Source organism: Nycticebus coucang, chromosome 2, assembly GCF_027406575.1.
Source record: "Nycticebus coucang isolate mNycCou1 chromosome 2, mNycCou1.pri, whole genome shotgun sequence".
Lineage (NCBI taxonomy): Eukaryota > Metazoa > Chordata > Mammalia > Primates > Lorisidae > Nycticebus > Nycticebus coucang.
This window is the reverse complement of record NC_069781.1, coordinates 117,168,923-117,196,225: the sequence shown is the minus strand read 5'-3', so window position 1 is coordinate 117,196,225 and position 27,303 is coordinate 117,168,923. Positions and strand designations below refer to the sequence as shown.

At 53.6% G+C, this 27,303-nt stretch overlaps 1 protein-coding gene across 1 annotated transcript; it reads left to right on the top strand.

Annotated features, from left to right (window-relative positions):
- The first annotated feature begins 2,737 nt into the window (after positions 1-2,737).
- ONECUT3 (one cut homeobox 3) lies at positions 2,738-21,917 on the top strand. Its single transcript, XM_053581264.1, has 2 exons — positions 2,738-3,926; positions 21,625-21,917. Exons 1-2 carry the CDS (start codon positions 2,738-2,740, stop codon positions 21,915-21,917), a joined length of 1,482 nt encoding a protein of 493 aa, XP_053437239.1.
- Positions 21,918-27,303: the final 5,386 nt, after the last annotated feature.

Below are 27,303 nucleotides of genomic sequence, written 5' to 3'. Positions count from 1 at the left end.
GCCTGAGCAGCCTGCCGGTCCTGAAGCTGGCTCAATTCTATTTTACTAATTAATAAAAGGCCACTGGTGGGGGAATGTAGGCTTGGGGCCCCAGGGGGCCATGCTCCCTGTTTAGGGACCCAAAATTTTTGCTTAGTCTCCTAATGGGAACTCAGCCTCTACAAGAAGCAAAGTCCCAGTCTCTGGGGAACTCCAAGTCCCCATCAGCCTAAGTCTGGGGTGGGGGTTGCCCATACCTGCATAAGTGTGATTCCACCAGACTGGCAGCCCCTTCCAAGTCTAGGGAGCTTGGGAATGGGTCACCGGGTGTCCTAAGGCAGCAAGGGGCAGGGCCCTTCCTCTCAAAGCTGCAGATCCACCTTTTTTCTTTCAGAATGGATGCTTTCCCTGTTAGAAAAGTCACACATGCTTGTTACAAAAAATGAAAAATACAATTGAGCTGTAGGAAATACTTTTGAAAAGGAAGCCCACATAATCCCAACCCCTGCCCCTGCCCCATGGAGCTCCCTGAGGTTGGCATTTTAGGAGAACTTTCTTCTTTCTACGTGTTTTCCTACTCATAGAGACCCCCTAGCCCCACCTGGTCTGGGCTTCCTTGAGCCTGGGATGCTATCATTTTATGATGGCTGATTGATTTTTAGATCCCACGATTATTTTTAATTATCTGTGATTGTTGGAGGGTGAGATTGAGGAGCCCTGGCTAGGGCACAGCACAGCCAGACTCTGACTCTGCCCCAGGGTGTGGGGGACACTCTGCTGTTCATACCCACCCCTCTCTCCCCACCTCCATTTCCTACCTAGAAGATGGGTGTAATTATGTAAACTACCTCAACTTGTAGATAGACCCTGGAACTGAAATGTCCAAGAACCTAGACTGGGATATGTGTGGCACTTGGACAGACTTAGGAAAGGGGTAACCTTACCGTCGCCACCCGCACCCTAGTCTACCTGAGGTTTGAGGCAGTATAGAATTTGGTAGTGTGACTCCACTCTCTGCAGCTGGGGAAGGAAAGATTGTGTGCCTGGTTAACATTGGGCACTTCCTCAATGCTGAGTCCTAAGCACTAATAGGAGTTCCTTTAACCCTATCCCACCCCAAGACTTGCATCAGGACACTCTAGTACCTGATCTTTCTAACCTGTAGGTCCAGATCATGTTGTTCCTCCAAGCCCTCCAGTTCAGAGCTAGTCTCCTCCCCACTCCCTTTCTGGTCAATATAGACCCACCTCCAGCCCTTGGCTGAGGCAGCTGGAAAGACCCCCTTCCTATATCACAGAAAAGGAAACTGAGATACAGAAAAAGCCTTGGTATGAGGCTACAAGCCTAGTCACAGTTCAGAAAATCACATCTCAAATGTGTAACCATGTCTGGCGGGGGTGTGTGTGTGCTGGTGATTATGTTGAAGGTCCAAGGCCTGTGACGGGGTCAGGGGGTGCCCAAAGGTTTGCATGTAGTGGAGAAGGAGCTCCTCTACCCCTAGTTTAGAGCTCTTGGTTCTGCCCATTGAGATGGGGGACTGGGGACCCCAGAAGAAAGCTCTCTTAACTTTACCCCCTTTCCTCTCCTAAAGAATGGGCAGCAGTGGGGGAGCATATATAGGGATGAGGAGGACGGGGCTAGGTCTGGGACCCTCACCATAGACTCTGGCCCTAACAGGAGGGTACCTGGGGCCACCCTCTAGGTTCTGGCCCGGCCGCCGTGGAACCCCCTCCTTGATCTCTACATCTTACTCCACTGGAGGGGTCTCATGGGGGAGGGTGAGAAGCCCCCATTTATACCAGTTCCCACAGCCCCTGGGTCTCCCTGTCTCCAGGTGGTGAGGAGAAGGGATGTCTTGGCTCCCCCATCGGAAGAAGATGCTTGGGGGACAAAGAAGAGTTAGCAGCAGGGACTTCTCAGGAAACAGACAGGATGAGCGTCCTCAGCTTCCCTGGGCCTCAGCCTCCTGGCAACATGTAGAAGAACCCTGGAATTGGAAGGAGCCTTTGGCAACCTGAGGCCAGGTACTACATTGTACAGTAGGCGAAACTGACGTCAGGTACCCACACATGGGACAGATCCTAGATCCTAACACCGGCAGATAATGCCCCTGACCCGGCCGACTTTCCTCGTGTGAGGGGGCTAGGACTCCGGAAGTCTGCAGGGAGGAGGAGCTGAGCTTGAAGAGGCCCGCCACGTCCTGGGGAGTTGTTTCAGTGGAAGGGACACTGCAGGCTTCCCTCCAGTTCCACACTCCCAGGAACTCTCTGGAGATGAACTCAGGAGCGCCAGGCAGGGAAGTAAAATTCCAGACTCTCTGGAGAGAACCGAAGAAAAGAGGCACGAAATTAGAGACCAAGAGTCCAGGTTTCCAGCCCGACCTAGGAGTAGTCTGTTTCCGTACTCTCATCCGTTGTCCGCCCAGTGGGCGCGGGCGGACGCAGAAGCAGGGGACCACAGAATCCCATGGTCTAGTGGACACCGGCCTGCCTGGCGTTTGAGGGGGCACGGGCGGGAGAAGAGCGAGACTACGGTGGGAGCCGGTGGGCGGGGGCGCTGACGTCAGACTCGGGCCCGGGCGCCGGCGGCCGCTCCCCCGCCACATCCTGGTGGCCGCGCTCGCAGCCGGGCCGGGCTGAGCGCCGCACAGCCGGGCAGCCTAGCGCGCAGCCACCGGGGAGAGGGCGGGAGCGATGCAGCGGCTTTGAGCGCGCCGGGCCGGCGCCTAGGAGCGCGTGCGGCTGGAGGGCGACAGAGCATGGAGCTGAGCTTGGAGAGCCTGGGGGGCCTGCACGGCGTGGCCCACGCGCAGGCGGGTGAGCTGCTGAGCCCCGGCCACGCGCGCTCGGCGGCAACGCAGCACCGCGGCCTGGTGGCGCCTGGGCGCCCGGGCCTGGTGGCCGGCATGGCGAGCCTGCTGGACGGCGGCGGTGGCAGCGGCGGAGGTTCCGGGGGTGCGGGCGGCCCAGGCAGTGGAAGTGGAGGTGCTGACTTTCGCGGGGAGCTGGCGGGACCGCTGCACCCGGCCATGGGCATGGCCTGTGAGGCGCCTGGGCTGGGCGGCACCTACACGACGCTCACGCCCCTGCAGCACCTGCCGCCGCTGGCGGCGGTGGCCGACAAGTTCCACCAGCACGCGGCAGCCGCAGCCGTGGCCGGGGCGCACGGCGGCCACCCCCACGCGCACCCGCACCCAGCCGCCGCGCCACCCCCGCCGCCCCCGCCGCAACGCCTGGCAGCCAGCGTGAGCGGTAGCTTCACCCTCATGCGCGATGAGCGCGCTGCGCTCGCCTCTGTGGGCCACCTCTACGGGCCCTACGGTAAGGAGCTGCCCGCCATGGGGTCGCCACTGTCGCCGCTGCCCAATGCTTTGCCTCCAGGGCTGCACGGTACCCCACAGCCCCCGCCGCCACCGCCGCCCCCGCCGTTGGCTGCCTATGGTGCGCCAGGCCACCTGGCTGGGGACAAGCTACTGCCGCCCGCCGCCTTCGAACCGCACGCCGCGCTGCTGGGACGCGCAGAGGACGCGCTGGCTCGCGGGCTGCCCGGAGGAAGCGGCGGCGCAGGTAGCGGCGGAGCGAGTGGAGGTGGCGCCGCGGGGCTGCTGGCGCCGCTGGGCGGGCTGGCGGCGGCCGGGGCTCACGGTCCGCACGCGGGAAGCAGCGGCCCTGGCGGAGGCGGCAGCGGCCCCAGCGCGGGCGCTGCTGCAGAGGAAATCAACACCAAGGAGGTGGCGCAGCGCATCACCGCGGAGCTGAAGCGCTACAGCATCCCGCAGGCCATCTTCGCTCAGCGGATCCTGTGCCGCTCGCAGGGTACGCTCTCCGACCTGCTGCGCAACCCCAAGCCCTGGAGCAAGCTCAAATCCGGCCGTGAGACCTTCCGCAGGATGTGGAAGTGGCTGCAAGAGCCCGAGTTCCAGCGCATGTCGGCGCTGCGCCTCGCAGGTAGGAGCGCGGCGCGCATAGGTTGACCGCAGGGCGACGAGTCAGCTTGGGGCTCCCCAACACCGAGAGCCATCCGGGCCAGCTTCCCAGGTTCAGACCAAGCGCACTAAGCCAGCCCGAAACCTTTAGCCCGAGGCTAAACTGTGATCTGTGATCTGCAACCTGAGCCCCTCTCGGTTTATACAGTTTCCAAAAGAGAGAAAGGGATTGTGCCATCTTCCTCCGCCCCCATAGCCTCCTTTGCGCTTTCACGAACGAGTAGGGTTCTCTAGTCCTATTTAGACTCTGGAAAGGGTCCAGGCACCTCCCTGAAACAGCCCTCCGGGTAGCTCATTGTGTACGTATATGTCTTTTTGTGTGAGTGCACACAAATGTGCGGGATGTGGGGAGGGAACTGGGTCCCCGACGAGCTGCTGTAGTCAACTTGGAGTGCCGCTCCCCTCTTCCCAAAGGGCCCTGGAGGGGGGTCACTGAGCCTCCAGTCCCAAGCCTCTGAGTTCCGAGACCGTGTACTAGGTAGGCGCTGGCTCTGTGGCGGCAGAGGCCCGGCCAGCGCTCAGCCTCCGGCCCAGCGCGCGCTTCTTTGTAATTCGGCCTCCGCGATCGATAGCCCCCTCCCCCTTCTGGCCGCTGGCAAAGGTCACTCGAGAATGGGCGGGGGAGGAGCGGCCCGGGGGACCCTTGGTCAGCCGCCCGCAGGCCTTCACACACCGCGACTTCGGTCCTGGCTCCGGAGCGCGCGCCCAGCCTGCCTGCCTTTCGGTTTTGTCTCTCTCATTTCTACTTATCTCCTTTCTCTCCGGACAAACTGGTCTCTATTTCTCGCTTGTTTTTCCGCTCAGCCTTTCTCTTGTTCTTCCCCATGCTTTCTTCTCGCTTTCTGTCTCTGTGTCTCTGTCTCTCTCACTCACATTCAGCCACTGGCTCCTTGGGGACCCACTCTCTCTCCTCTCTCCCAGCTGAAAACAGAAGTCCACGCTAGTCCCCGCTTGCTTAGCGGAGCCAGACCCTCATTTCCTGGGGATTAGTGTGGGGTGGAGGTACAAGAGAACCCCCGGCCTAGGTGGGGGACGTCTCTTTTCCTGGCAATGCTGGGGAGGAGGTTGCCTACCCCAGCCACAGGGACAATAGCTGCCGGTGGCTGGCGCCTGATCGATCGCTACTCTAAGCACAAGGGCGAGAAGCGGGGGGAACAGGAGGAGGCTTTAGGAGGCGCCCCACTAAGGAGGATGTTGTGGGGAGCTATTCCCCAGCTCTCCCAGCCAGGCAGGGGGGCATGGAAGAGAGAGCAAGAGTTGGAGGATGAAGAAGGTCTTCTGTCATTCCTCCCCAGCCAGCCACTCCCTCCCTCCACCCTAGGTGGACTGGAGGACCTCCAGGAGCCTGTACCCACGGGCAGGCCTCAGTTCCCCCCTTCTGCAGAGTAGGATAATTAGCTGGAACTTCTTATGGGATTCTTTTTTTTTTTTTTTTCTGAGACAGTCTCACTATGTCGCCCTCAGTAGAGTGCTGTGGCATCACAGCTCACAGCCACCTCAAAGTCTTGGGCTTAAGTGATTCTCTTGCCTCAGCCTCCCAAGTATCTGGGATTACAAGTGCCCACCACAGTGCCCGGCTATTTTTGTTGTTGTTGTTGTTGTTATTGTTGTTAAGCAGGCCCAGGCCAGGTTCAAACCGTCAGCCCTGGTGTATGTGGCTGGTGCACTAACCACTGAGCTATGGGCACCGAGCCATTCTTATGAGATTCTTAAATCCCTCACTTTGGGGCAGTTAACCAAGTGCCCAGGGAGGTCCATGTTGGAAATGGCTACCAGAACCTAGACAGTCTTGTATAAGGGCAGGATCTGCTCTGCTCTGTCCTGCCCCCATGCCATATGCAATGACACGGCCTGCAATCTACAATGTGGTTGACTTCAGGGGTGCAGAGAGCTCACCCTATGTGCAAAGCTAAAGGTATAGCTCTAACTTGTTAGATACTGCTGCTGCCACCCAGCCAGTAGCACTAGGTGGCTTATATATTGGGACACTCCACCACCTACAGCCTCCTCACCAGAGCATATATTTGAGGAACATTGTCTCCCCCACAGGTGTACCTGAAATTCACATGACTCTCTTTTCCTCACCTTCACTTTATGTAACTAGCATGACGCATTAGCCATATTTGAATACAACAGATCAGCTTGAGCATCACAGAATGAGAGACCACAGGTGAGAAGTCCCTTGAGGGTTCCTACTGCCTGGTGAGCAGCACCAGCCCTGCTCAAAGACCACCCAGTGACAATCCCTGGGTCTGTGTTTGCTTCTACCCACCAGACAGCCACCCAGGACTAAGCATTCCCCATCTTGTCAAAGGTGTAATTACAGATGGGGAAATTGAGGCCAAGTTTTCCTCTCAGCATTGCCCCTCCCTTTCTGTGGCAACGGTGAACAGTTTCATCTCTAAGCCCCGATTTCCCGAACAGGAGTTAAAATAGCTGCCTTTTCAAAGTAACATGGGGGATTGTGTGGGGAGGTGAGTGGGCACTGAGGATGGGCTGGGCTCTGTGGTGTTGCCGGCAATAAATCAGGACTAGCCGGCCGTTCTCCAGCTCCCCTTGGTGGCTACCCAGGTCGTGGGTCGGCCGACCGGCCTTGCAAATCCTAACTGTCCAGTTCACCCCAGCCCTGAGCTCCTACCCGCCTCTGGCAAACTCCCTCCCACCGGGATGTTAGAGGTGGCCGGGTGAGGGCGACAGGGCAATTAGGCTCTGGCCAAGGCCTTTAGTTCCAGTTGCTGCGCAAATGAAAAGTGGTTAAGTGGCGGCAAATCGTGGTGGTTAAGGGGAGGTCGCGGTGGGGGGTGTCTGTGCTGTCTAGCTTGCACTGGGAGCGCAAAAGTCCCTGCTGGTGCCCGACCTACTCACCCACGAAGAGAGAAATCTGTCCCCTTCGCACAATTTGACCTAGTAGGGGAGGACTCCCTGCCTTTCCTCTTTACACATCTCCATCCAGGGCGCCTCCCCAAGGTTTCCTCTGCCAACTTTCCTCCCTGAGTCCGCCCCTGGAGCGCTTGCCCGCTGCCTGCCTCGCCACTCTCTGACTCTCTCTAGAACTGCTGCCAGGAGAGAGACAGAGACACGGAGGGAGAAAGACACATGTGTACAGATGAACAGAAAGAACGGGAAGAGGCAGAGATGAGAGTAGGTAGGGAGGGAGGGAGGAAGAAAGGCAGAGAAAGACAGACGGACAGAGACAGAACGAGATGAAGAGGGAGAGCGAGAAACAGAAAAAGGAGAGAGGGAGTGGAGAGAGAAAAAGAAACCAAAACTGAAAGGAGCAGAGGAAAAGAAAGACAAAAAGAGAGGGGGAGAGACAAAGAAAAAGAGAGATGGGAAGTGGGGATCACTGTCCTGTGGCTGGAGGACCCCTCTGTCCCCCAGCCCATGGACCTCTGTTCCCACCCAGGGCTAAAGGGCAGCATCTCCCTTCTTCCAGGATGGGGGAAAGGGGTGGAGAGGGGAATGGGTTCCTTCTTTGTTTCACCAAAGCACCTAAGAAATCCCCAAACAGGGGTGGCACCTGTGGCTCGGTGAGTAGGGCACCGGCCCTATATACCAAGGGTGGCAGGTTCAAACCCGGCCCCGGCCAAATTGCAACAACAAAAAAAATAGCCGGGCGTTGGGGCGGGTGCCTGTAGTCTCAGCTACTCGGGAGGCTGAGGCAAGAGAATCGCCTAAGCTCAGGAGCTGGAGGTTGCTGTGAGCTGTGTGATGCCACGTCTACCAAGGGCGACAAAGTAAGACTGTCTCTACAAAAAAAAAGAAAGAAAAGAAATCCCACAGCAGACTTTGGAGTCCCTAACCCCACCGCCTGGTCTGTGTGCCTCAGTTTACCCATCAGTAAATTGTGTGCGGAGAGCTGGGTAGTGGATATGACACTGTTCGATTCTGGGCTGTCTAGGCTCCCACCTCAGGGTCCACTGGAGTCCCACAGAGGGGGAGCAACCTCCTCATTGAAACCCTCTTCTTCCCCATCTCAAATAATAATTATGGGAGAAGGGCTGGGGATAGGGTGGGTGGACTCCTCAGCGGGGGTGGTGGTGGTCGATGAATTCGAATTACTGTCTCTAATTCATCACCCTCGCTGGGTCAATAGCTTTGGCCGTCTTCAAATATCGTTTTTAAATTGCAACTCCGGAGGAAAACTATTTTTTGTAACTGATCAGAAAAAAAAAGAATATATGTATATGTGTGTGTATGTGTATATATATGTATATATAAATAAAATAAAATTTTAAACGGAGGTAGTTAAAAGAAGAGCCAGTTTCCTGTTGGCACCATTGTAAGACTGGAGCTCAGAACCCTTTGGGAGTGGTGGAGATGAGGGGAAACCGAGACTGGAAGGAACCCAGGGTAGATGGTATGCTTTGTTCCTGGACAGAACAAATTGTCTTAAAGACAAAACCTGGAACCCAGAGCCGAGGGCGCTGGGTGCAGTAACAGCATAGTGACAGCGCAGCTCCGTCTGGTTGGCAGTTATTGAGCAAGGTGTTCCTGGGGTTGGAGGTCTGGGGGGGATGCTGATGGAAAGGAAGAAGAGTCAGAACAGTCTTCCCCACCTAGGCTAAGACAGGCTCTGCCACTCCCACCTCCTTGTCCTAATGTGCTGCCGCAACACAGATGTTGGAATGTGGGGTGGGGTTGGGGGAGGCTGTCTGTGGCTGCAGAGACTCAGCTCAGAAAGGTCCAATCTGGAAGTCTCCTCCCAGGGACAGCTATATATCCCCCTACAAGCACTCAGAACCCCCTCACTCTTAAGGGGATTTTTTTTTTTTGTTTTTTGCCGGGGCTGGGCTTGAACCTGCCACCTCTGGCATATGGGGCCGGCACCCTACCCTGTTGAGCCACAGGCGCTGCCCAGAACCCCCTCACTCTTAAAGACCCCTCTGCCATCTGTAACAACCTCACCTCCCACTACACAGAGTTCACATGTCTTACAGATACCCCCAGAAAATATGCCCCAGCCCTCTGGGGGCTTGGAGACCTGGGCCTCCCCTGGACTCCGTCCCTCACTGGTCTTGGGCAAAAGGGTCTGAGCCTCAGTTTCCTCATCTGAGAAATGGGCAGAATTAAATGACACCCAGGAGAGAGGGCAGAGGTATGAAGGGGACATTGTAGGCCCCACAGGGGTGCATGGAGTGGGTTAGACTACATCCAGGACTGGGAGTACCAGACACCCTGTGCTCAATGCCCACAGTGACTCTGGGTGTCCCCAAACCAGCCCCTTCCTCTTAACCTCAAGGCCCAGGAAAGACCTTGCCTCCCAGGCAGAGGGGGAGGGTCAGGAGGCGGGCTCTGAGGTGGAAAGAGGGCTAGTTGGATGCCCCAAGCCCTACCTCTTCTTGGTTTTCCTGTCAGGAATAAGAGATGGAATCATCTGGAATGACCCTTCAAACTGGGTGCAGTCTCTGTGCCCATTCTGTAGACCAGCAAGCTGAGGCATAGAGAAAGAAAAGTGCTTTGGCCAAAGCCATACAGCCCAGGTTCCTGCAGAGGGAGAACAGCCACAGCTCCCCCAGCAGTAAAATGGGCTGCTAGGAATGTTTCAGCTCCTCCCACAGGGGTGGGGTGAGGGTAAGTCTGGTGGAGCTAAAGGTAGGCATGAGATGCCCACATTCCCTGACTTTCTGCAGAGGTGAAGGGGACTGCTCAAGGTAGATGGCAACTGGGGGACAAGGGCTAGGAGATGAGGAGGCCCAGGACAGCAGAGGAAGGGGGTATTACAAGCACCTTGGGTGATTTCCTGGTGAGTGGCAGGTGACTAGCTCCACCTTTCCTCCTTAGAGGAGCCACATCTTTTAGGGGCTGTGAGTCCTGTGTTCCTCTTCTGGCTCCCCTAGAGTCACTGTATTGTGAGCACACTGAGCCCCCTCTCCTCTTGGAGACAACCAGAAACTGTCAGGAATGGGGGGTATGAACCAGGTCTAATTTGGAACCACCTGGATCCCCCACCTTGTTCTTCCTGGTGAACCTCCCTCCCCAATGTCAGTGCCAGGCCCAGTGAGCCCCATTCTGTAATTATATCAGAGCTGGAAAGATGGGACACTCAGTTAAGACTACAGTTAAGCCCATAGATGCATTGGGGGATTTGCTTCCATAATAAGGGGTTGGACCTGGCATTTGCTCCTTTATTCTGAAGACCCCTTAGTGTAAAGCCCCAGAACTATATCAAAACTCGCCATTCCATTCTTTTCCCTGAATCTCTCTTCCAGTCTTTTCTGTCAACCATTACCACTCTAGTCTAAATAAACCACCACCAATGGCATCCTCATCCTCCTCTTCCTTGATGGTTTCCCAGCCCTATTCCCACCCTTTGCTGCCCTGTGCCCCACAGCCTGAAGTGGCTTTTTATGGCCACTTGGGAGTTTGATCCCCTGGTTAGCATGCTGCCTCAGAGCCAGTATCATGTAGATACTCTGGCAACACCTTTCAATGCCCTAATCCTCCAGCCTCCTGCATGGATGTGGGAGGGTGCTTCTGGCTAGTGGGACCTACAGGGACAAAGGCTGAAGGCAAGAAAGTCCAGAGTAGCTGTGAAGAGTGAGGGTGGCCTCCACAATCTCTTTGCATGCACCCAGCAGCGGAGTTCAAGCTGGTTTGAATCATGTTCTTAATTAAATATGGACCCTAATCAATAGGGGAGGCACTAGTTTACGAGGGAAAGGCTGGTCTGGGAACTAGGAGTGGCCTGAGAGACTCATCTGACCTTGGGCACTGTGGGGACACTTATACCTCAGTTTCTCCCTTACCAAACAAGTGCAGATGTTGGTGAGGCTCGGAGACAGTTGGCACCCTCTTCCCTTTGGAGTCTTGTGCAGGCAGGTCTGGGGGACACTGGGGGACCCCTCTGGCTTACAGTCAGGCCACAAAGCCACAGATTTACAGAAGAGAGAAAGGAAGAGACTTGGCTGTGGAGAAAGGTACACTTGGTGCAGGCATTGCATGCATGGGAGCACAAGTTTAGATACCCACATTCACACTAGGATAGGTCTGCAGACATCGGTTTATGGCCCCCAATCACCCTTGCGTGGGTCTGGCACGTGAAAGGCCATAAAGTGGGTGTGGGGGCACCTGGAGGAGCCCCCATCTCTCCTGGTGGCAGCCACTGTACCATTCAGAGATATGAGCAAGACCCGTGCCTGGCGGCTGAGGGTGGTCCTTACACCCCCAGCTTTGGATGCCAGACCACTTCTCAGGACATTTGAGCAGATGCTGCCTGACCTTCTCCCTAGTGCTAAGATGTTGAGAGAGTCACTGATGCTCACAGAGAGTGGGGGTGGGTGAATAGAGGACTCTGGATATGGGAACCATGAGTTTCCAAGTGCCCTTTTGCATCCAGGGCCCCATCAGAGGGGATGTATGCACCTCAGTCTTGCCCACTGGGTCTGTCCTCAGCGAGGTTAGGCATTCCCTAAGCCCGAAAGCACCCAGAATGCACCTGCCCTCCTCAGCGTGGTGGGATCTGGACTCACACGGCCAATCTGGACTCACATGGTGCTAAGAGATCCGACATCCCTATACTGCACACCCATGGCCATGGGTCACCTGAATAGGTGCCCACATCCCATCCCCTGGAAACTGCACCTCACTCAAACAGCCTTTGGGCCTCCTTCCCCATGAACAGGAGCCCCAGATTGTACTGCCTGTGTGCTCTGTGCTCCGCTCCAGCCCAGTGGAAGCTCAACAACTGCTCTGGTTCTCTTCCTCTACCTCCCTTCTGTTTTTTTTTTTTTTTTTTGCCATCCCTGTTCTTTTTTTTTTTTTTTTTTTCCTTCAGTTTTTTGGCCGGGACTGGATTTGAACCCGCCACCTCCGTATATAGGGCCTGCGCCCTACTCCTTGAGCCCCTACATCCCTGTTCTTAAAAATGAAAAATCTACATTGTTTTAAAATAGGTGATACATTCACCAAGTTCCAAATTTAAATGGAATAAGAGGGTACTCTCCACTCACCTTCCTCTGCCTATCACAGCTTGTATTTCTCCTTGTCAAGAAAGGCAACACTTAAAGCAGCAACATGTACAAATTCTTTTTATTTTCCTTTTCCTTTTTTTTTTTTTTTGTAGAGACAGAGTCTCACTTTATGGCCCTCGGTAGAGTGCCGTGGCCTCACACAGCTCACAGCAACCTCCAACTCCTGGGCCCAAGCGATTCTCCTGCCTCAGCCTCCCGAGTAGCTGGGACTACAGGCACCCGCCACAATGCCCGGCTATTCCTTTTCCTTTTTATTTTATTTTATTTTATTTATTTATTTTTTTTTTTGGCTGGGGCTGGGTTTGAACACACCACCTCCGGGATATGGGGCCCATGCCCTACTCCTTTGAGCCACAGGCGCCACCCTCCTTATCCTTTTTTATTTTATTTTTATTAATTAATTTATTTATTTAGAGACAGAGTCTCAAGCTGTCACCCTGGGTAGAGTGCCGTGGCATTACGGCTCACAGCAACCTCCAACTCCTGGGCTCAAGCAATTCTCCTGCCTCGGCAAGTAGCCTCCCAAGTAGCTGGGATTATAGGCATCTGCCACAACGCCCGGCTATTTTTCTTTCTTTCTTTTTTTCTTTTTTGGTTGCAGCCATCATTGTTGTTTGGCGGGCTGGGCTGGATTTGAACTCGCCAGCTCAGTTGTATGTGGCTGGCGCCTTAGCCCCTTTTCCTTTTTTAAACAGCCTCCTTATGTCTCCCTCCACACCTGGAGAAATCATTTCCCGTCAGCAAAGAGCGCCCATCCTGGTCACTTTTGCCAGCTGCCTAGTACTTCCACTGGTTGGGCATTTCATTCTTTATATTACCACTTCCCTCCCTGCCCCACTGATATTTAGGCTATTTCAAATAGTTTCTGGTCACCATAGGGCCGCAGTGCCTATGTCCAGGGGCAGATCATTTTGTGTATGTGAGTTTATCTGTGGATTAATTTCCCGATAATTGCAATGGTGGGTCAAACCTCCTCCTTTCCGGGCTGGCCTCTTTGTCCTTTTTCTTATCTCTGGTTCCTTTCCTGTCATCTTTTTCAAATCTATTTCCAAAAGCCAGCCAAATCTCCTTAACATTTTTTTAAAAATCAAAGCCCTGTGTGTGTTGGGGGAGGAGTTCTCTGTGTGTTTGGTGACTCCTTTGCCCCTATTTGCGGATTTACAGGTGCCTGAATGGGGGCATGTCTCTGCGGCTGAAGGAACAAGTGTGAGAGCTACCCCTCCCATGAAGTTACAACCTCCAGATGGAGCCTACTCCTGGGAGGGGTAGGCCAAAGCTACTGGAAACAGCTCATTTCCCTGATAAGTCTTTGAAAGGTTCAGAACTAATTTGAAAATGCAGCCATTAAAATCCCATCAGGGGAGATTGGAGGAGAGAGAGGAAAGGGAGGTGGGACCTCTCTGGAGGGCTGTGTGCTGGCCACGGGGTACCAAGGCCTGGAGTGAAGTGTGGGCAGGTGCACCAGGCAGGCGAGGGAAAGGGGAGGTAGATTGAGGGTGCGGGGGTGCAGATATGGGGCCAATGAGGCCCTTGAGGCAGTCCTCACCTAGGCGCAGGGGTGTGGCTCAGCACCCTTCCCTGCAGAAGACCTCATGCCTCCCATGGGAACCCCTTTTTCAGCTCCCACAGGGGTGCAGGGTATAGATAAAGAGAGTTAAGAGATGTGCTCCAGGTCCTCCCAGGGTGACCAGACATACGACACTGGGCAAGTCATCACCAACTGACTCTGGTCCAGAGAGGCCATTGAGAGATGATAAGCTCAGTGCAGCCCTTGGGGACAAGCCACCAGAGTTGGGGCATCGGTGTTCCTTCCATGTGGGCCCAGGCAGCTAGTGACCAGAGTAGGATGCATCACCAAGGAAACCAGTCATCATCCCAGCTGGGGACCAGTCTTGGTATTGAATTGTCTTCTCCAAGTGAAGCTAGAGCCCAGAGCAGGAGGTAGCCTACAGGTAAAGAGAGGGACATTGCTGCTCATCCCACACTGAGCCCAGGTGGACGGACCCCCAGGGGACAGGCACACAGGGATAGACAAGAGAGCTCAGTTGATGGTGCTCTGTCCAGATAGAGACTGACAGACAGGGGATGGTCACTCAAGTTCCCTCAAGGCTGAATCATGAAGCCATTTTTTAGTCCACCTTTGGGCATCATCCAGCTGTTGTCCTTTGGGGGCCCTGTCCTGCTGGTGCCACCCTAGCTCAGGCCTCTCCTGTCTGAGCCACACCAGCAGTGCCAGCCATCCTCTGGGCTTCACTGGCCCTCCCCTGACTATTCTTTTTTTTTTGTTATGTATTCATATGTTGTGTTTACATGGTATCAGAGTGGCTTATAAATGATAAAGCACTCATAAATTAATTAAGCCTAACGTTTGTTTATTTATTCATTTATTTATTTATTTATTTTGGTTGCAGTTCAGCCGGGGCCAGGTTTGAACCCGCCACCCTTGGTATATGGGGCCGGCACCGACTGAGCCACAGGTGCCGCCCTCTCCCCTGACTATTCTAACACCTGGGTGTGTGCCCAGCTGTGTCCCCACATGGAGGCCTCACTGAGCCCAGCTGAGTCCTGAGGCCACCTCCATGCCTCCTGCTGTGGAGAGGGAGGGCAGCCAGCCTCCTTGTTTGGGAACAAAATCACAGGCATTGCTTTCCATGTATCTGTGTGATTGTTAGAGTAACTCCTCTTCCCAGACCTGGCTGTGGAGCTGAGGCTGCTGGGTGTCTAGCTGCTCACATAGCAGGTGCTTCATCTAGAACCAATGGATGAATGAATGAGTGGGTTTCAGGGATTGGCTTTGGCATTCATTCATTTATAGCTTGCTTCACAGGTTCTGACAACCCCTGCACAGTAGGATCATCACCCCCACTCACAGATGGGGAAACCAGGGTCTGCATCCACTTAATCAAGTAGAAAACTGATGTCTACAAAGCCCAGGGTATGTGTTTGGGGCCACTTAGCCTACAGAGCCTAGCCTGATGTCCCCACTGACTAGGAATGGTGAGGGGAGCTCAGCCAGAGGCAGACAGGGGCCATCCTGGGGGCTAAGTGAATAAGGACGTGCATCCCATGCAGACTTCCACAGGGTGACCCCCACACCCATGCCCAGACCCCTGTACACTCAACATCCCTCCTGCCCCACATCTACTTTACCAGCCTCCTGTACCCCATACCCACTGCAGATGAATGTCACACTGAGATCTGCTGGCCACAGTTCTTCCCCCATGGCCCAAGGCCACCATGGCCACTTCCTCTGGGCCATACCCATCCAACACCTTTCCAGGTCCTCCCACAAGCTGGCCTATCTTTCCCACCTGTCACATGGATAGCGCCTGCCACAGTCACAGGTTTTCCCAGTCTCTCAAATGGACATGGTTTGCTTGTGTGTGGACATGAACCTCTCATTGTAGCCAAGCTCCTGGGCACATGACACACCCACACAACACTCACTCAGACCACCTGCACACCACCCACCCAGCCAGGCCCTCTTAGGCACACACAGTGGTGGAGAACCTCCTTGAGCCCACACAAACATGCACCAAGGGATGGTCTGAATTAGGCACAGGCAGAGGCACTCTGAAAGGAGCCCAGCCACAGAGTGCCCCAGGGGAGAGGAGGGAGGAGAAAAAGAGGGAGGGAGGAGAAGGATGGAAGAGGAAGAGCAAAGGGAAATTGAAGAGAGGGAGAGAAGGAAGGGAGGGAGAGAGAAGCTGGGGGGGGGAGGAGAAAGGTGTAGTCCTCTAATGGAGGGAGAGGGGAATTACTCATCAGGATCCCAGCAGGGTGACTGAATCCAGGTTCTCACCCTCCCACTACTGATCAGCAGGCCCCAACCATTCCCCTGATGAAGGTGCTGGTGTATATGTGTGTGTTGGGGGTGGTGGTGGTGGTTTCCTGGTGTCTTGCCCTGCCCTCCAGGGCAGTGGCAGCCTGAGTCTCCCTTCTAGTCTAGGCTGAGACTCCCCTCCCAGTGCCCCACCATCCAAACAGGGGGGTAACCCAGCAGCAGGTTAGTCATCAAATATCCTCAGCCACCTCCTATAGACACACATTGTGCTGAGCAACAGAGAGGTCTCAAGCCCCATGGGGTCAGTGCTGGGCCAGAAGGAGGGACAGTGGCCAGGATCCCAGAGGACAAAACTGGGCTCCTGCTTGGGAAGAGAAGAAGAATTTCCTGGGGGAGGGACTATTGCTCTGGGGCTTTGAGGGATGTGTAGGAGTTCTCTGGCTGGGACTACTCCCTGCTCCTAACTTCAGTTTCTCCATTCTTCCTCTCTCCAGGAAGATTCTTGTAGAAGCTGAGTGCCTGCTCTGAGAGTGGGGGAAACTTCATGGTCATATAGTGACCCACTCACTATAGATCCCCTCTCTGGTCTCTGGATGGTCTGCTGGCCCTGGCAACTTTTAGAAAAGCAGGAAGCAGAGGGAGCAGGTGCTGTTGGAGGGGGGTGTTAAGTCCCAGGGAAGGGAAGCCAAAAGGCTTTTCCCTTCCTTTTGCCCCACTGAAGACAGTGGAGGCCTCATCCCTTTGGAGCTGGGCTGAGGCAGCTGCCCTCTGTCATACACAGCAAGAACTGCAAGGATATCGGGGACAAAGGGGCAACTGCACTTCCAGGAACTCAGCCCTGAGGTTTCCTGATCCTACATGCTGCTGAAAAGAAAATGACTGGCCTTGTTGGTGGTGGAGACCCCAGGCTAGGATCCCAGCCTCAGCACTTTTCCAAAAAGGCTGCCTTGGGGCTGGAGGCTGGACACGGCTTCATGAGCACCTTTGCTATGTGCCCCTTTGCTCAGATTTGGCGATGGGATCTCAGCCTCCTTTGGGTGGTCTTTGATCTCCTCCCAGGGCCTCTGCAACCCCGTGGGAGCCAGCTCCAGATCTTCTTCATCCCTGGGCCCCAAAATGACTGATAACTGATCCCCGTGGGGAAGGTAGGTGGGCTGGGAGGCCCTGGAACCATAAATTCAGGGCATCTTAGGATCCTTTGTTCAGAGCCTCAGGCCCCAGAGGTGGAAGAAGAGCAGGGCTGACTGGGGGCAAGTGGGCATCTGGACAGACACATTCCCTCACTTCAGGGACTATGGGAAATATGAAAAGAGGAAAGGGTGGGGTGGGTGGGGATAGTTGCAGGATCAAATTGTGGTAGGTGGGTCAGGGGAGCTTCAAGGGGAAGGAGATACTTGAGCAGAGATTAGAAGGTGAGTGGGGGAACTTGGGGAAGAGCAACCCATAGAAGGAACAGCCATTGCAAAGTCTCAGAGGTCAGACTGCGCTGGGATGAGGCCAGTGGGGGAGGGGGCTGAGTGGGCAGGGTGGGAGATGAGGACTGGGAGGTTCCTGGGCAGGGGAAGGAGGGAGGGGGAAAAGGGTGGCCTGCACTTTGGAATGCTTGAAGGAGGTGAATGGTCCTTACCAAAGAGGGACTGAGGTCCTCCAGGAAGTGACTCACCCAGGCTCCCAGAGCTAGCTGTGACACCTCCTGCCTGGTGGTGATAATCCAGGTCTGGGGCCACCCTCATCCCCCCCAGTTGGGATTTGGTGTCCTAGACGAGAATAATGGGAGAGATAGAAAACAGAGGAGGTGCCTAGAGGTGGTAGATGTAAAGGGGAGATGTGACCAGAGGTCAGCAGAGGTCTCCCTAAAACAGGTGGCCATGGTGGGTCCACAGCCTGTGCTGCTGCTAGTTGGTCAGTCGTCGGGCTTTTGGGGTCTAGTCTGTCTCTGGCCTTTCCTTCGTAAAAGAGGGACATGACAGCTGCCTGTGGGGCAGATCAAGGGGTGGCCTTTAGGGCTAAAGTGAGTGAGGTGGCCATAGTGACTTGAGGCATGCTGGTGGGGGGGTGCATAGGGAGACATCCCCCCATGCCCACTCCCAGCCCCTCCGTGGGGGATGGGGCGATGACAAAGCGCTCTCAGTAAATAGCTCGGACTAGAGCCTGGATCGATCGGCTTCGAGAAGCTGTAATTAGATTGAACCAGGGAGGGGGTGAGCCAAGCCTCTTTTTGCTGTAATCGACAAAACCTGAAGTTTTTTCAGGACTCTGCTTCACCCCAGTCCTCTCCCAGCCTCTGCTTCTGGGCTCCTATTAGGCACTTGATTGGGGATGGGGAAATGGGGTGGGACTTGGAGGAGGCGACCTACCTCTCACCTCCTTCTCCCATCAGAGCCAAGCAACTTTGGTTCCTGTCTTGTCCTTGGCGGGACTTGCTTGGCAGCCTTGGGCAGGTGTCTTTCCCTCTCTGAGTATATAAAGAGAAAATCCGGGCCTTATGGAATCATTATAAGGACTGAAGAGTAGAACACATGTAAAGCTCTTGGTAAAATGATCTTGTGAGTTTCTGAGGAGCATTTATGTTTCTGCTCCTAGTGTAAAGGTAGGACGAATTTGTGAGAAAATTGTTAAATGAATGAATAAATGACTGAATGAAGCGAAGATTACAACAGATGAGGTAATCCCCTCCTGTGACCCTGTGACACTCACAGGGTATCCAAGTCCCAAAGAGAGGAGAAGTCTATGCAGTTTCTTGTTTCCTTAAAATGTTTCTTTATGCAGATAAAATATAAACATATGTTCTTCCCTCCCCTTTCATACAAAAAAAGGCTATCTGGTTCACCACCTTGTAGGTTTTGCCTTGCCATCTTTATCTGTACCTACACCCACCTCTTCTGTCAGCTTCTCAACATAAGTAGTTGCCAATATAGTCTTTTGCTTAAATCAATGTTCAGTAATTAACATTGTTATGTTTTTTCTTTTTTTTTTTTTTTTTTTTTGTGTGTGTGTGTGTGTGAGTTTTTTGGCCGGGGCTGGGTTTGAACCCGCCACCTCCGGCATATGGGACCGGTGCCCTACCCCTTGAAGAGCATCCACAGTTGAGCCATATAGAGTTTTAGGATTACATTTCCTTTCTTGTACAACTGTTTGATTTTGTAGGAGTTAATAGTTGCCAAACATAAATTCTTCCCACACACCCCAACAAAATGCAAAACCAACTCAATAGGATTTTCCACACATATCATTTTATCTCTGATCTAAGTGGGACTGTCCTCCTGTCCCAAGTACCTTGGTCTAGCCATCTTCTAGGGTCTCTCCTCTCCTTTTCTCTTTCACCTAGGTTGGATACCATTTCCTGAATTCCATACTTCCCTTTTTAAATATACCTCCTCATTTGGATGGAACACATCCTCTAGTAGCTTTCTGAGAAAGGGTACGCAGAAAGTCATCTTTTGGAGTCCTTGGCTATCTGACTATCTTTTTATTGCACTTCCATGCTTGATGTTTGGATATTTGGCAATGCTGTCTGAATATAATTTTTCTTCAGAATTTGGAAAGCATTGCTTCACTGTCTCCTTGTTTTTGAGACAATCATAGCTTCTCTGATTTCATGTGACTTTTCATTTCTGGAAGCTTTTTAGGATTTTCCCTTTATTCCTGGTGCCCTGAAATTTCACAAAAAGGGGCATCAAATATGTCTTTTTCATGCGTTGAGCTGAAGACTTCCGTTAATCTTGAAGTTCCTGTCCTTTACCTCTAGATTTTTTCATTCTTTATTTGATCATTTCTTCCTCTACTTTTGAACTGACTTTTGATCAGATGACAAAACCCTTTCATTTTAATTCATCTTCTAACTGTATTATCATCTTTCTCCCATTTTCTACCTCTGCATCTAGCCTGGTCTATTTTCTGAGATATTTGTTTAACTTTATCTCCAATCCTTACCTTGAATACTTTTTATTCCAGCTATTATCCTATATTTAAATCGTAAGAACATTTTCTCACTCTTTAATGTACTTGTTTCATGGATACAATAGTTTCCTCTTACCCCTCTGGGAATATTAATTGTAGCTTAATTATAATTACAATTATAGCCTGCTTTGTCATTTTCTCCAGTGTTTATCCCTACCTGCAACCATTTTTCGTGGTTGTTCTTTCTCCTTCTCTCTCCTCTCTCCCTCTTTCATGTTAGATGATTTTCTAAAATGTCCAGTAGCTGCAGCCATCACTCACATTTAATCCTAAAACCTGAAACAAATAACAGTTAGAAGCTCTCTCTGCCTAACCCAGATCAGAGGAAGTGAAGCTCACACAATATATGGGTGAACCTGTTGTCCCTGAAACATGAGTCACCACACAGGGAACATTTATTTATTTTTGTGGACGTGTATGTATGGACATCGATCTAACGCATCAGCTGTTCTGGCTGTTCTGGAACCAAAAAAAGCAAGCTTGCTGTGTGGTCCCAGTAGGCCACAGGGCTGGCACAGAGGAGGGCCAGGGAGCAGAGAGACTTGCTAGTAGAGCATGTACCACTGGTCACTTCTGGGGCCCAGAGGGAAGCAGAGTGGGGCAGGCTGTCCACCACCCACAGCCCCAGGCTGGGTATGGGATTTTGGTCTGGAATTTCCAGACTGGATGCCCGTCCCTTTCCTTAGAGCTGATACCACCAATTAGCCCATCTGCTGGTGGCCCACCCCTGGGTGGGACAGCCCACTTTTGCACCCACTATCGCCCACCCCCTCACCTTCACTGCATTGAGGGGAGGTGTCTGCTTTGCAGCAGGGACAGGGCAAATAACAACTCTGCCCTGCTGCACTGCCCTCAGCTGTTGTTGTTTTCCCCTTTGTAAGCATCTCAGGCCTGCTCTATCCCAGATGGCCCAAGAGGAAGGGCAACCTGCTCCCCTGGGAGAGGGAGAGGTGGTCCCTACACCTTCGCCGCCTCCTCTAATGTCTCCTTCCTTGGGTCCTCTCAATTCCAGAGGGTCCCCTGGGTGCTTGAGGGAGGCCAAGCGGAGTGGTGCTCAAACTGTGATGGGGGTGGAGACTCAGACTCTACAGTCAGCCTGAGACAGGGTCAGGCCTTGCAGAGAGAGCCCAGGGGAGTAGAAGAAGCAACCCTGACTACCCCATGGTTGCAGGAGGGGGTTGCTGGGGCTTGTGATGCACCCCAACATCTATTAATTCACCATTTTTTGTGTGTGTGGTTTTTGGCCGGGGCTGGGTTTGAACCCACCACCTCCGGCATATGGGACCGGTGCCCTATTCCTTGAGCCACAGGCGCGGCCCTAATTCACCATTTCTTTCACCCAAGGCTACACTGAGCCAGAAATAACTCACCAGTAGAGGTTCTATGTCATTTTCTCAACCTCCCCAGTTTGGAGTTGCAGAAAGAAGGGGAGAAAGTGACCAACGCCAGTTTTTGTTGCCCTGTGGATGAAAAGTCTTGGGGAGGAGGCAGGAGGAGAGGTTTGGGAATACAGGGCTGGGGAGGAGTTGCTTGGGACAGGCACCATGGAGAGGGGACTGGGGGAGGGGCGGTGTCCATGCCTGTGTGCTCACCGTGTCCTCTCCTCTGTTCCCCCTCACCTGCCCCCCCCACTCCTGCCTGCCCTCCCTCACCTTCCATTTCTGGCTGTTCCACTTCCTTGCTGTGTTTCCGGTCCCTTCCTTCTGCCCTGTGTGTCTCTGTGTCGCTGGTCCCTCCCTTGTCCCTTCCTCCTTTCCCCGGGTTTCCCTGCGTCTTCGTCCTTACTCGGGTCCCCCACCTCACCCCACCCCCGCTCTGCTTGGTGCTGCGTGCTTTCTCCTCGTGTGGTCTGTATCCCCTCTTCCCGGCCTCCTGGCGCGCGCTGCTTGCCTGTCCCGGGACTGCGGCATGGTGGTGCTGCTCCGGCCGCTGCTCGCCGACAGCCTGCAAGCGCAAGGAGCAGGAGCAGCAGAAGGAGCGCGCGCTGCAGCCCAAGAAGCAGCGCCTGGTGTTCACCGACTTGCAGCGGCGCACGCTCATCGCTATCTTCAAGGAGAACAAGCGGCCGTCCAAGGAGATGCAAGTCACCATCTCGCAGCAGCTGGGCCTGGAGCTCAACACCGTCAGCAATTTCTTCATGAACGCGCGGCGCCGCTGCATGAACCGCTGGGCGGAGGAGCCCGGCACAGCCCCGGGGGGCCCGGCCAGCGCTGCTGCCACCTTCTCCAAGGCCTGAGGCGCACCCAGCCCCCCGACCGCGTCCCCCCCTCCCACCAACCCCCTTGACGGCCTGGCCTGAGCCCTCTGTTCCCACGTCTCCAGCCCCATCCCGCCCGCCCAGAGACCTGCCCCCGGGGTGACACAGGAGTGGGGAGCGCTGTCCAGGCCCCCCCCCACACCTGGGGGTGTGTGCAGCACACTCCCCAGCCCAAGTGCACAAGAAGGGCCCCTCTCCTTCCTCCATTCCAACCCCCTCCAGGCCAAAGGAAGCCCCCGCCCCCAAGGGGGGAGGGGGAGAGAGAAGAGGTCCCCCAGCCACATCTCAGATCAGGATGCCAGGGGGCCTCGAGAAAACCAGGGCTCACTGTGTGGTCCCCTAAAGTGGGCCAAGAAGCACATACTATAAGTATAAACCGGGTATTTTAAAAAAAGGAATTTTATGAATAACTAACCTCCCCTTCACCGTACGCCCCCACTCCCAAAAAGAGAGGCAGGAAAAGCCAGCCCTTCCTTCCCTCCTTCCCTCCCGGGAGGAGGTGCCCTGCAGTACACCCCTCTGCCTCTTTCCCAGAGCTCCCCCCAACCCCTTCCAGGGTCACCCAAACCCCCTCAGACTGCATCCTCACCGTGCCCCACACCCAAACCCATCCGCCCAGCTGACAGGACAGCCCCCACCGCCAAGAACTGAGCCGCTCCTGGGGGGGACGGCCAGGGTTCCTCGTGCCAAGAATCGCCTGCCTTAAAGCCTGGGGAGGGGGCCTGCGGCAGGCCCCAGCACCCACGGAGAAGCACCCTCCCAGCCCGCCCCAGGCCAGAGGGAACAGCAGGCTCCTTCATGCGGGTAACTTCCAGATGCCTCTCCCTCCTCAGCACCCCTCTCTAGTTCACTTTACCTTTAGGCACCTTGTTGAACGTCACACAGAGAAAGAGGCAACCCAGGAGATCTGAAGACTGACTATGTCCAGATTCCACCCAGAGGAGATGAGGCCCCAGGAGGCGCAAAGCCCATCATGCCTGAGGCCTTGGGGATGTGGAGGTGCTTGAAACTCCCTGGAGCTCACCGATTCACCCTCCCAGAGGTTGCTGATCTGGAGCTGGAGAGGGCAATGGGGGTGAACCTTGACATCTCTCCCTAAGGAGAGAGAGAAGATGCTGAAGAAGATGGAATCTGCTGTATCCATTATTTTGCCAAAAAAAATGAGAAGGGGAAGGGTGAGGACGAGCTTCCTACCCTGCCCTGCCCCGGCTCTTCTTATCTTGTCTGGGTGACCTTCAAGACTGGCAGATGGCTGGACCTCAATTGCCAGCCTCCCTGGGGTTCAAGATCCAGAGGCTGGAAGGAAACCCCATCCTTTCCAAAGCCCAGACCCTACTCATCCGCTGCCTCCCAGGGAGGGGGCCACCCCACCTCTTCCCTTGAGAATGCAAAAGACATTTCTAGTGAAATGCCCCTTCCCCTCCCCCAGGTAAAGGCTACCTCACTCAAACGTTCATGTCTGTGATTGGAAAAATCACACCTGATACCAAAGATTTCCCCCAAGGACTAGTGCTGGTTGCTACTGTTCCCTGGACCAGGTGAGCACAGACCGGCTTTGGGCCCTGCCTACTAGGGGCTGCCCCTTCCCCTACCAGAGAGAATGAGAGAGAGAAGGAGAGAGAGAGAGAGAGAGAGAGAGAGGGAGAGAGGATAGTGAGGTCGATGAGTGCCTTCTTCTTGAACCAAAGATGTGTATGGAGTGTTCTCTTGTCCTTATCGACTTGCTATTCTCCCAGCTTTTTAAACAACTGGATCTAAGTGATGCTTCTAGAACCTTTGGGTGTTGGGGCAGAATTCTAAACATAAAGAGTCCCCATTTCCGCTCAGCAGTGAACCCAATACATGAAGACACACCCAGAAGATTTACACACACACACACACACACACACACTCTCTCTCACATCTACACTGGATCTGTTCCTTTTTTTGCTGTCCCTAGGAGTTGGATTCTGGGAGGCCCCTTCCTCCCACCTCCACCTCAAACCCAAGCTCCTGGGTCTTCCTCCATCCTCACCCCCAAGCTTCTGACATGGATCTGGAGCTGTCCTGCTCACTGGATATATGGGAATCCAGCAGGCCCAGGACCATGAAAACATTTTTCTTTTAAAACTAGAAGGACACAAATCAACTTTCAGGTTGTAGAAAATGTTTTGTGTAACATATTCATATATTTGTGTATATATGCACTTAATGAGGGAAGAGACTCCCTTTTAAGGTAATGAAGAGTTTGGGGGTCAGGAGGGTCCGCTGTGGCCCTGGTCCCATGACCTTCTTAGGAAATCCATGTTGGGGTCTCTGACCACCTGGCAGGGGCCAGTGTGGGATGGGGATTTGCTAGGCGCCCTCTGCTGGGACAGTCTTTCACTGGTCCCTGGCCTTGAAGGCCCAAGGGTTAAGTGGGAGGAGCCTCCTGTTTTGTCCCCTGCTGGAAAAGCATCACCTCCAGATCCTTTGGGTTGTGAAACATTCTAGGTATGAACTGTGGTTGGATCAGGATCAAACCCCACTGTCAGAGAAGCAGCCTAGGACTCCCGGATCCTGTTCAGACACCATATAACACACACATTCGCGCACACACACACACACCAGCTTCCTTACCCTCCCCTCCTCCAAACATGGTCAGTCCCCCTAAGGGGGTTGTCATTTCAATCTGCCCCCTACCCCATCCACGCCTCCCCCATACCTAGTCGGTTGTCACATACCAAAGAGCATTCTCCATACGGGGAACAATACCTCCAGCACAATTCCTTTGAGCCTTTGACAATTTTCTCTGAAATACCTCAGAATATTTAATGTATAGTTTATGTGATTAAAAAAATCCTTAGCTAGTTTTTGGAATATGTGACTTGAAGCTTTATACCGTTAAATTATAATTTTGCAGACGATGGCATGTCATGTCGTCCCATGGGAGAGACATATTGAATGTCAGGGCACTGGAAGCTGAAAGCTGGTGGTCACAAGCAGAGTCAGAGGGAGGTGATCATGAGAGAGACTGAGAGGGAGGACTGGTGGCGTTTACAGATTTCTTATTTAAACAAGTCCTTTAGGAAAGAGAGAAGGAGAGAGAGAGGTATACCTTTCTGTTCTCTGGCTTGTTCAGTTTTCTCGTTTTTTGGAGTCATGTCTTATAAGAGTATTTATTATTCTATGTGTTCTGTGTTCAAATGTAATTTAAGAAAAAAAAAAGGAAGAAAAATGAAAAAAAAGACATAATGGAATTTGATTTGCTGCATGACTAATGTACTCTTTCCTGACACTAATGTAACAAATGGCTGGGGTGGGGGGTGGGGGCGGGGCCCCGTGGGGGGTGGCCCCAGGATTCCGTGTTGCATCATTGTGTCTCATGCCCAAGGTGGTGCTGTTCCATGGTTCTTTGTGTTACTGTTTCTTTCCTGCTTTCTAAGGAACTGTGTCCAGCTGGTGGCAGGTGGGCTGGGCCCCAGGTAGACAGGAAGGAGGAGGCCAGCGGCAAGACCTGGGCATCCGGGTTTGTTCCATCCACCAGCTCCCAGATGCTGCCTGCCTTCTATGGTGGGGCAGGGACCACTAGCCTCCTCATTTATTGTTCTTGGGTCCACTGGAGTGTCATCACCATCCTGCACCACCCCCACTCTGTCATCTGGTTGGTTTCACTTCAGCATGAATCTCCAAGTGTCTTGATCGGAGGAGGGAGACAATCAGATAATTCAAGACTTATTGCCCAGGGTAGAGGCTGGGGTGTGCCCCAACTTCCTGAAGCCCTATCACCCCCACCCAGACACCCTCAGCCTCCTGGGTCCAGGGCTGGGTATGTGTTCATCTTTCTGTCTGGCCTGGGAGGTTGGGGGGTGTACACCTGTAGAGACCCTCCCTCCCAGCTCACTTTGGGATCCTAGAGGATAAAGTCCCCGCCACCACCACCAAATCAGGAAAGTGGACTCTGGGACAATGTCTCTCTGCCCATGACTCTGCTTTGGCCATGAGGCCCAGTCTTCAAGCCACCTCCCAACAGTCCCTGGATGTGGAAAAGGAAGAGGACAAGTTGTCTTAGGGTTCCTTGTGTTAGCTTCCCAGGAGGTCAAGGGCTGCAGGGATGAGCCTGTGGGGGAGACATAGGAGGGCTCACATTCTAGAACAGCCCCTGAGGAGGTGGGGGTAGCCAAAGGAGGTGCTTTATACCCTGTGAGACAGAAGGCCTTAGTCTGCCTAGGGCTGGGGGCTCAAGAGACCTGAAATGAAGACAGGGTGAAGGGTGCACCTAGGCCCCTGCACCAGCTGGAACTTGGGCCATTTCACGTTCTCTGCCAACAAATCTGAACCAAACCAATGCCATCAGCCTCCTGGGACATCTCCTTGTGGTCCTGTCAGATGCTCTTCCCCATAAAGGCTGTTTTTGGTGGGATTATCTCAGCCTGCTGGGGGGGGGTGCCTGGGAGGCCAGGTGGCCCTGGGTGTTTTCAAGAGACTGGAAATTAGGGTTTATCCAAAGTCCTCTGTCCCCTAGTGCTTGAGGGGAAGAAGAATGACCTCTTTGCTCTCACCCTCAGGGGACAGGCTTTCAAAAAACAAGTCATTGTTAACCATTGCTGTGCTGGGTTTGTTTTCTTTTTCTTCAATAAATTTTTTTCTAGTCACTCACCTGGGCATGTGTGTTGGCCGACTGGGGATGGGTATAGGAGGAGGAGGAATGGGGCCCACCACAAGACTTGTGAGGGAGGGAAGAAGGACTCTGCCTCCATCCCACTTGCCTCTCTCAGCTCTGAACCCTACCCTCTTCCTTGGCCACTGGCCTGCCTTGAGCCTCCACCCACACACACTGTTTTACCTTTCACAAGGAACAGTTAAGAATCAGATAAAAAAGTTTGGTGTTGGGCGGCGCCTGTGGCTCAGTGAGTAGGGTGCCGGCCCCATATGCCGAGGGTGGCGGGTTCAAACCCAGCCCCGGCCAAACTGCAACAACAACCAAAAAAAACTTAGTGTCTTTGAGTCAACCAAGTCCCAAGATGCAGACCTTCTCAGGACCTACTTCTAAGACATTATTGCCCACTGCTTTCTGGAGTCTGAAGTGAAAGTAAGTTTTGAAGGGAAGAGACCAGGGTAGCCTGGTGGAAGAAGAGGCTAGATGACACCAGAATTGGAGTTTATAAACTGTTTAGAAAGAGGCCTGATGGCAGGCAGTGGCAGGAGCCAGGACTGTCAAACAGAATCTGTTTATACCTTTCTCCCTGTTGAGAACAATGAAGTTTACCCACATTATCTACCTCAGGGTGAAGAAAAAAACCTTTCCCTGCAAATACCCTATTGAGCCACTAGAGGTCAGTGTTCTAACTTTTAAAACCTGGAAAGACTATTCCATGTGGCATCACAAAAAGAAGTGTAGGAAGAG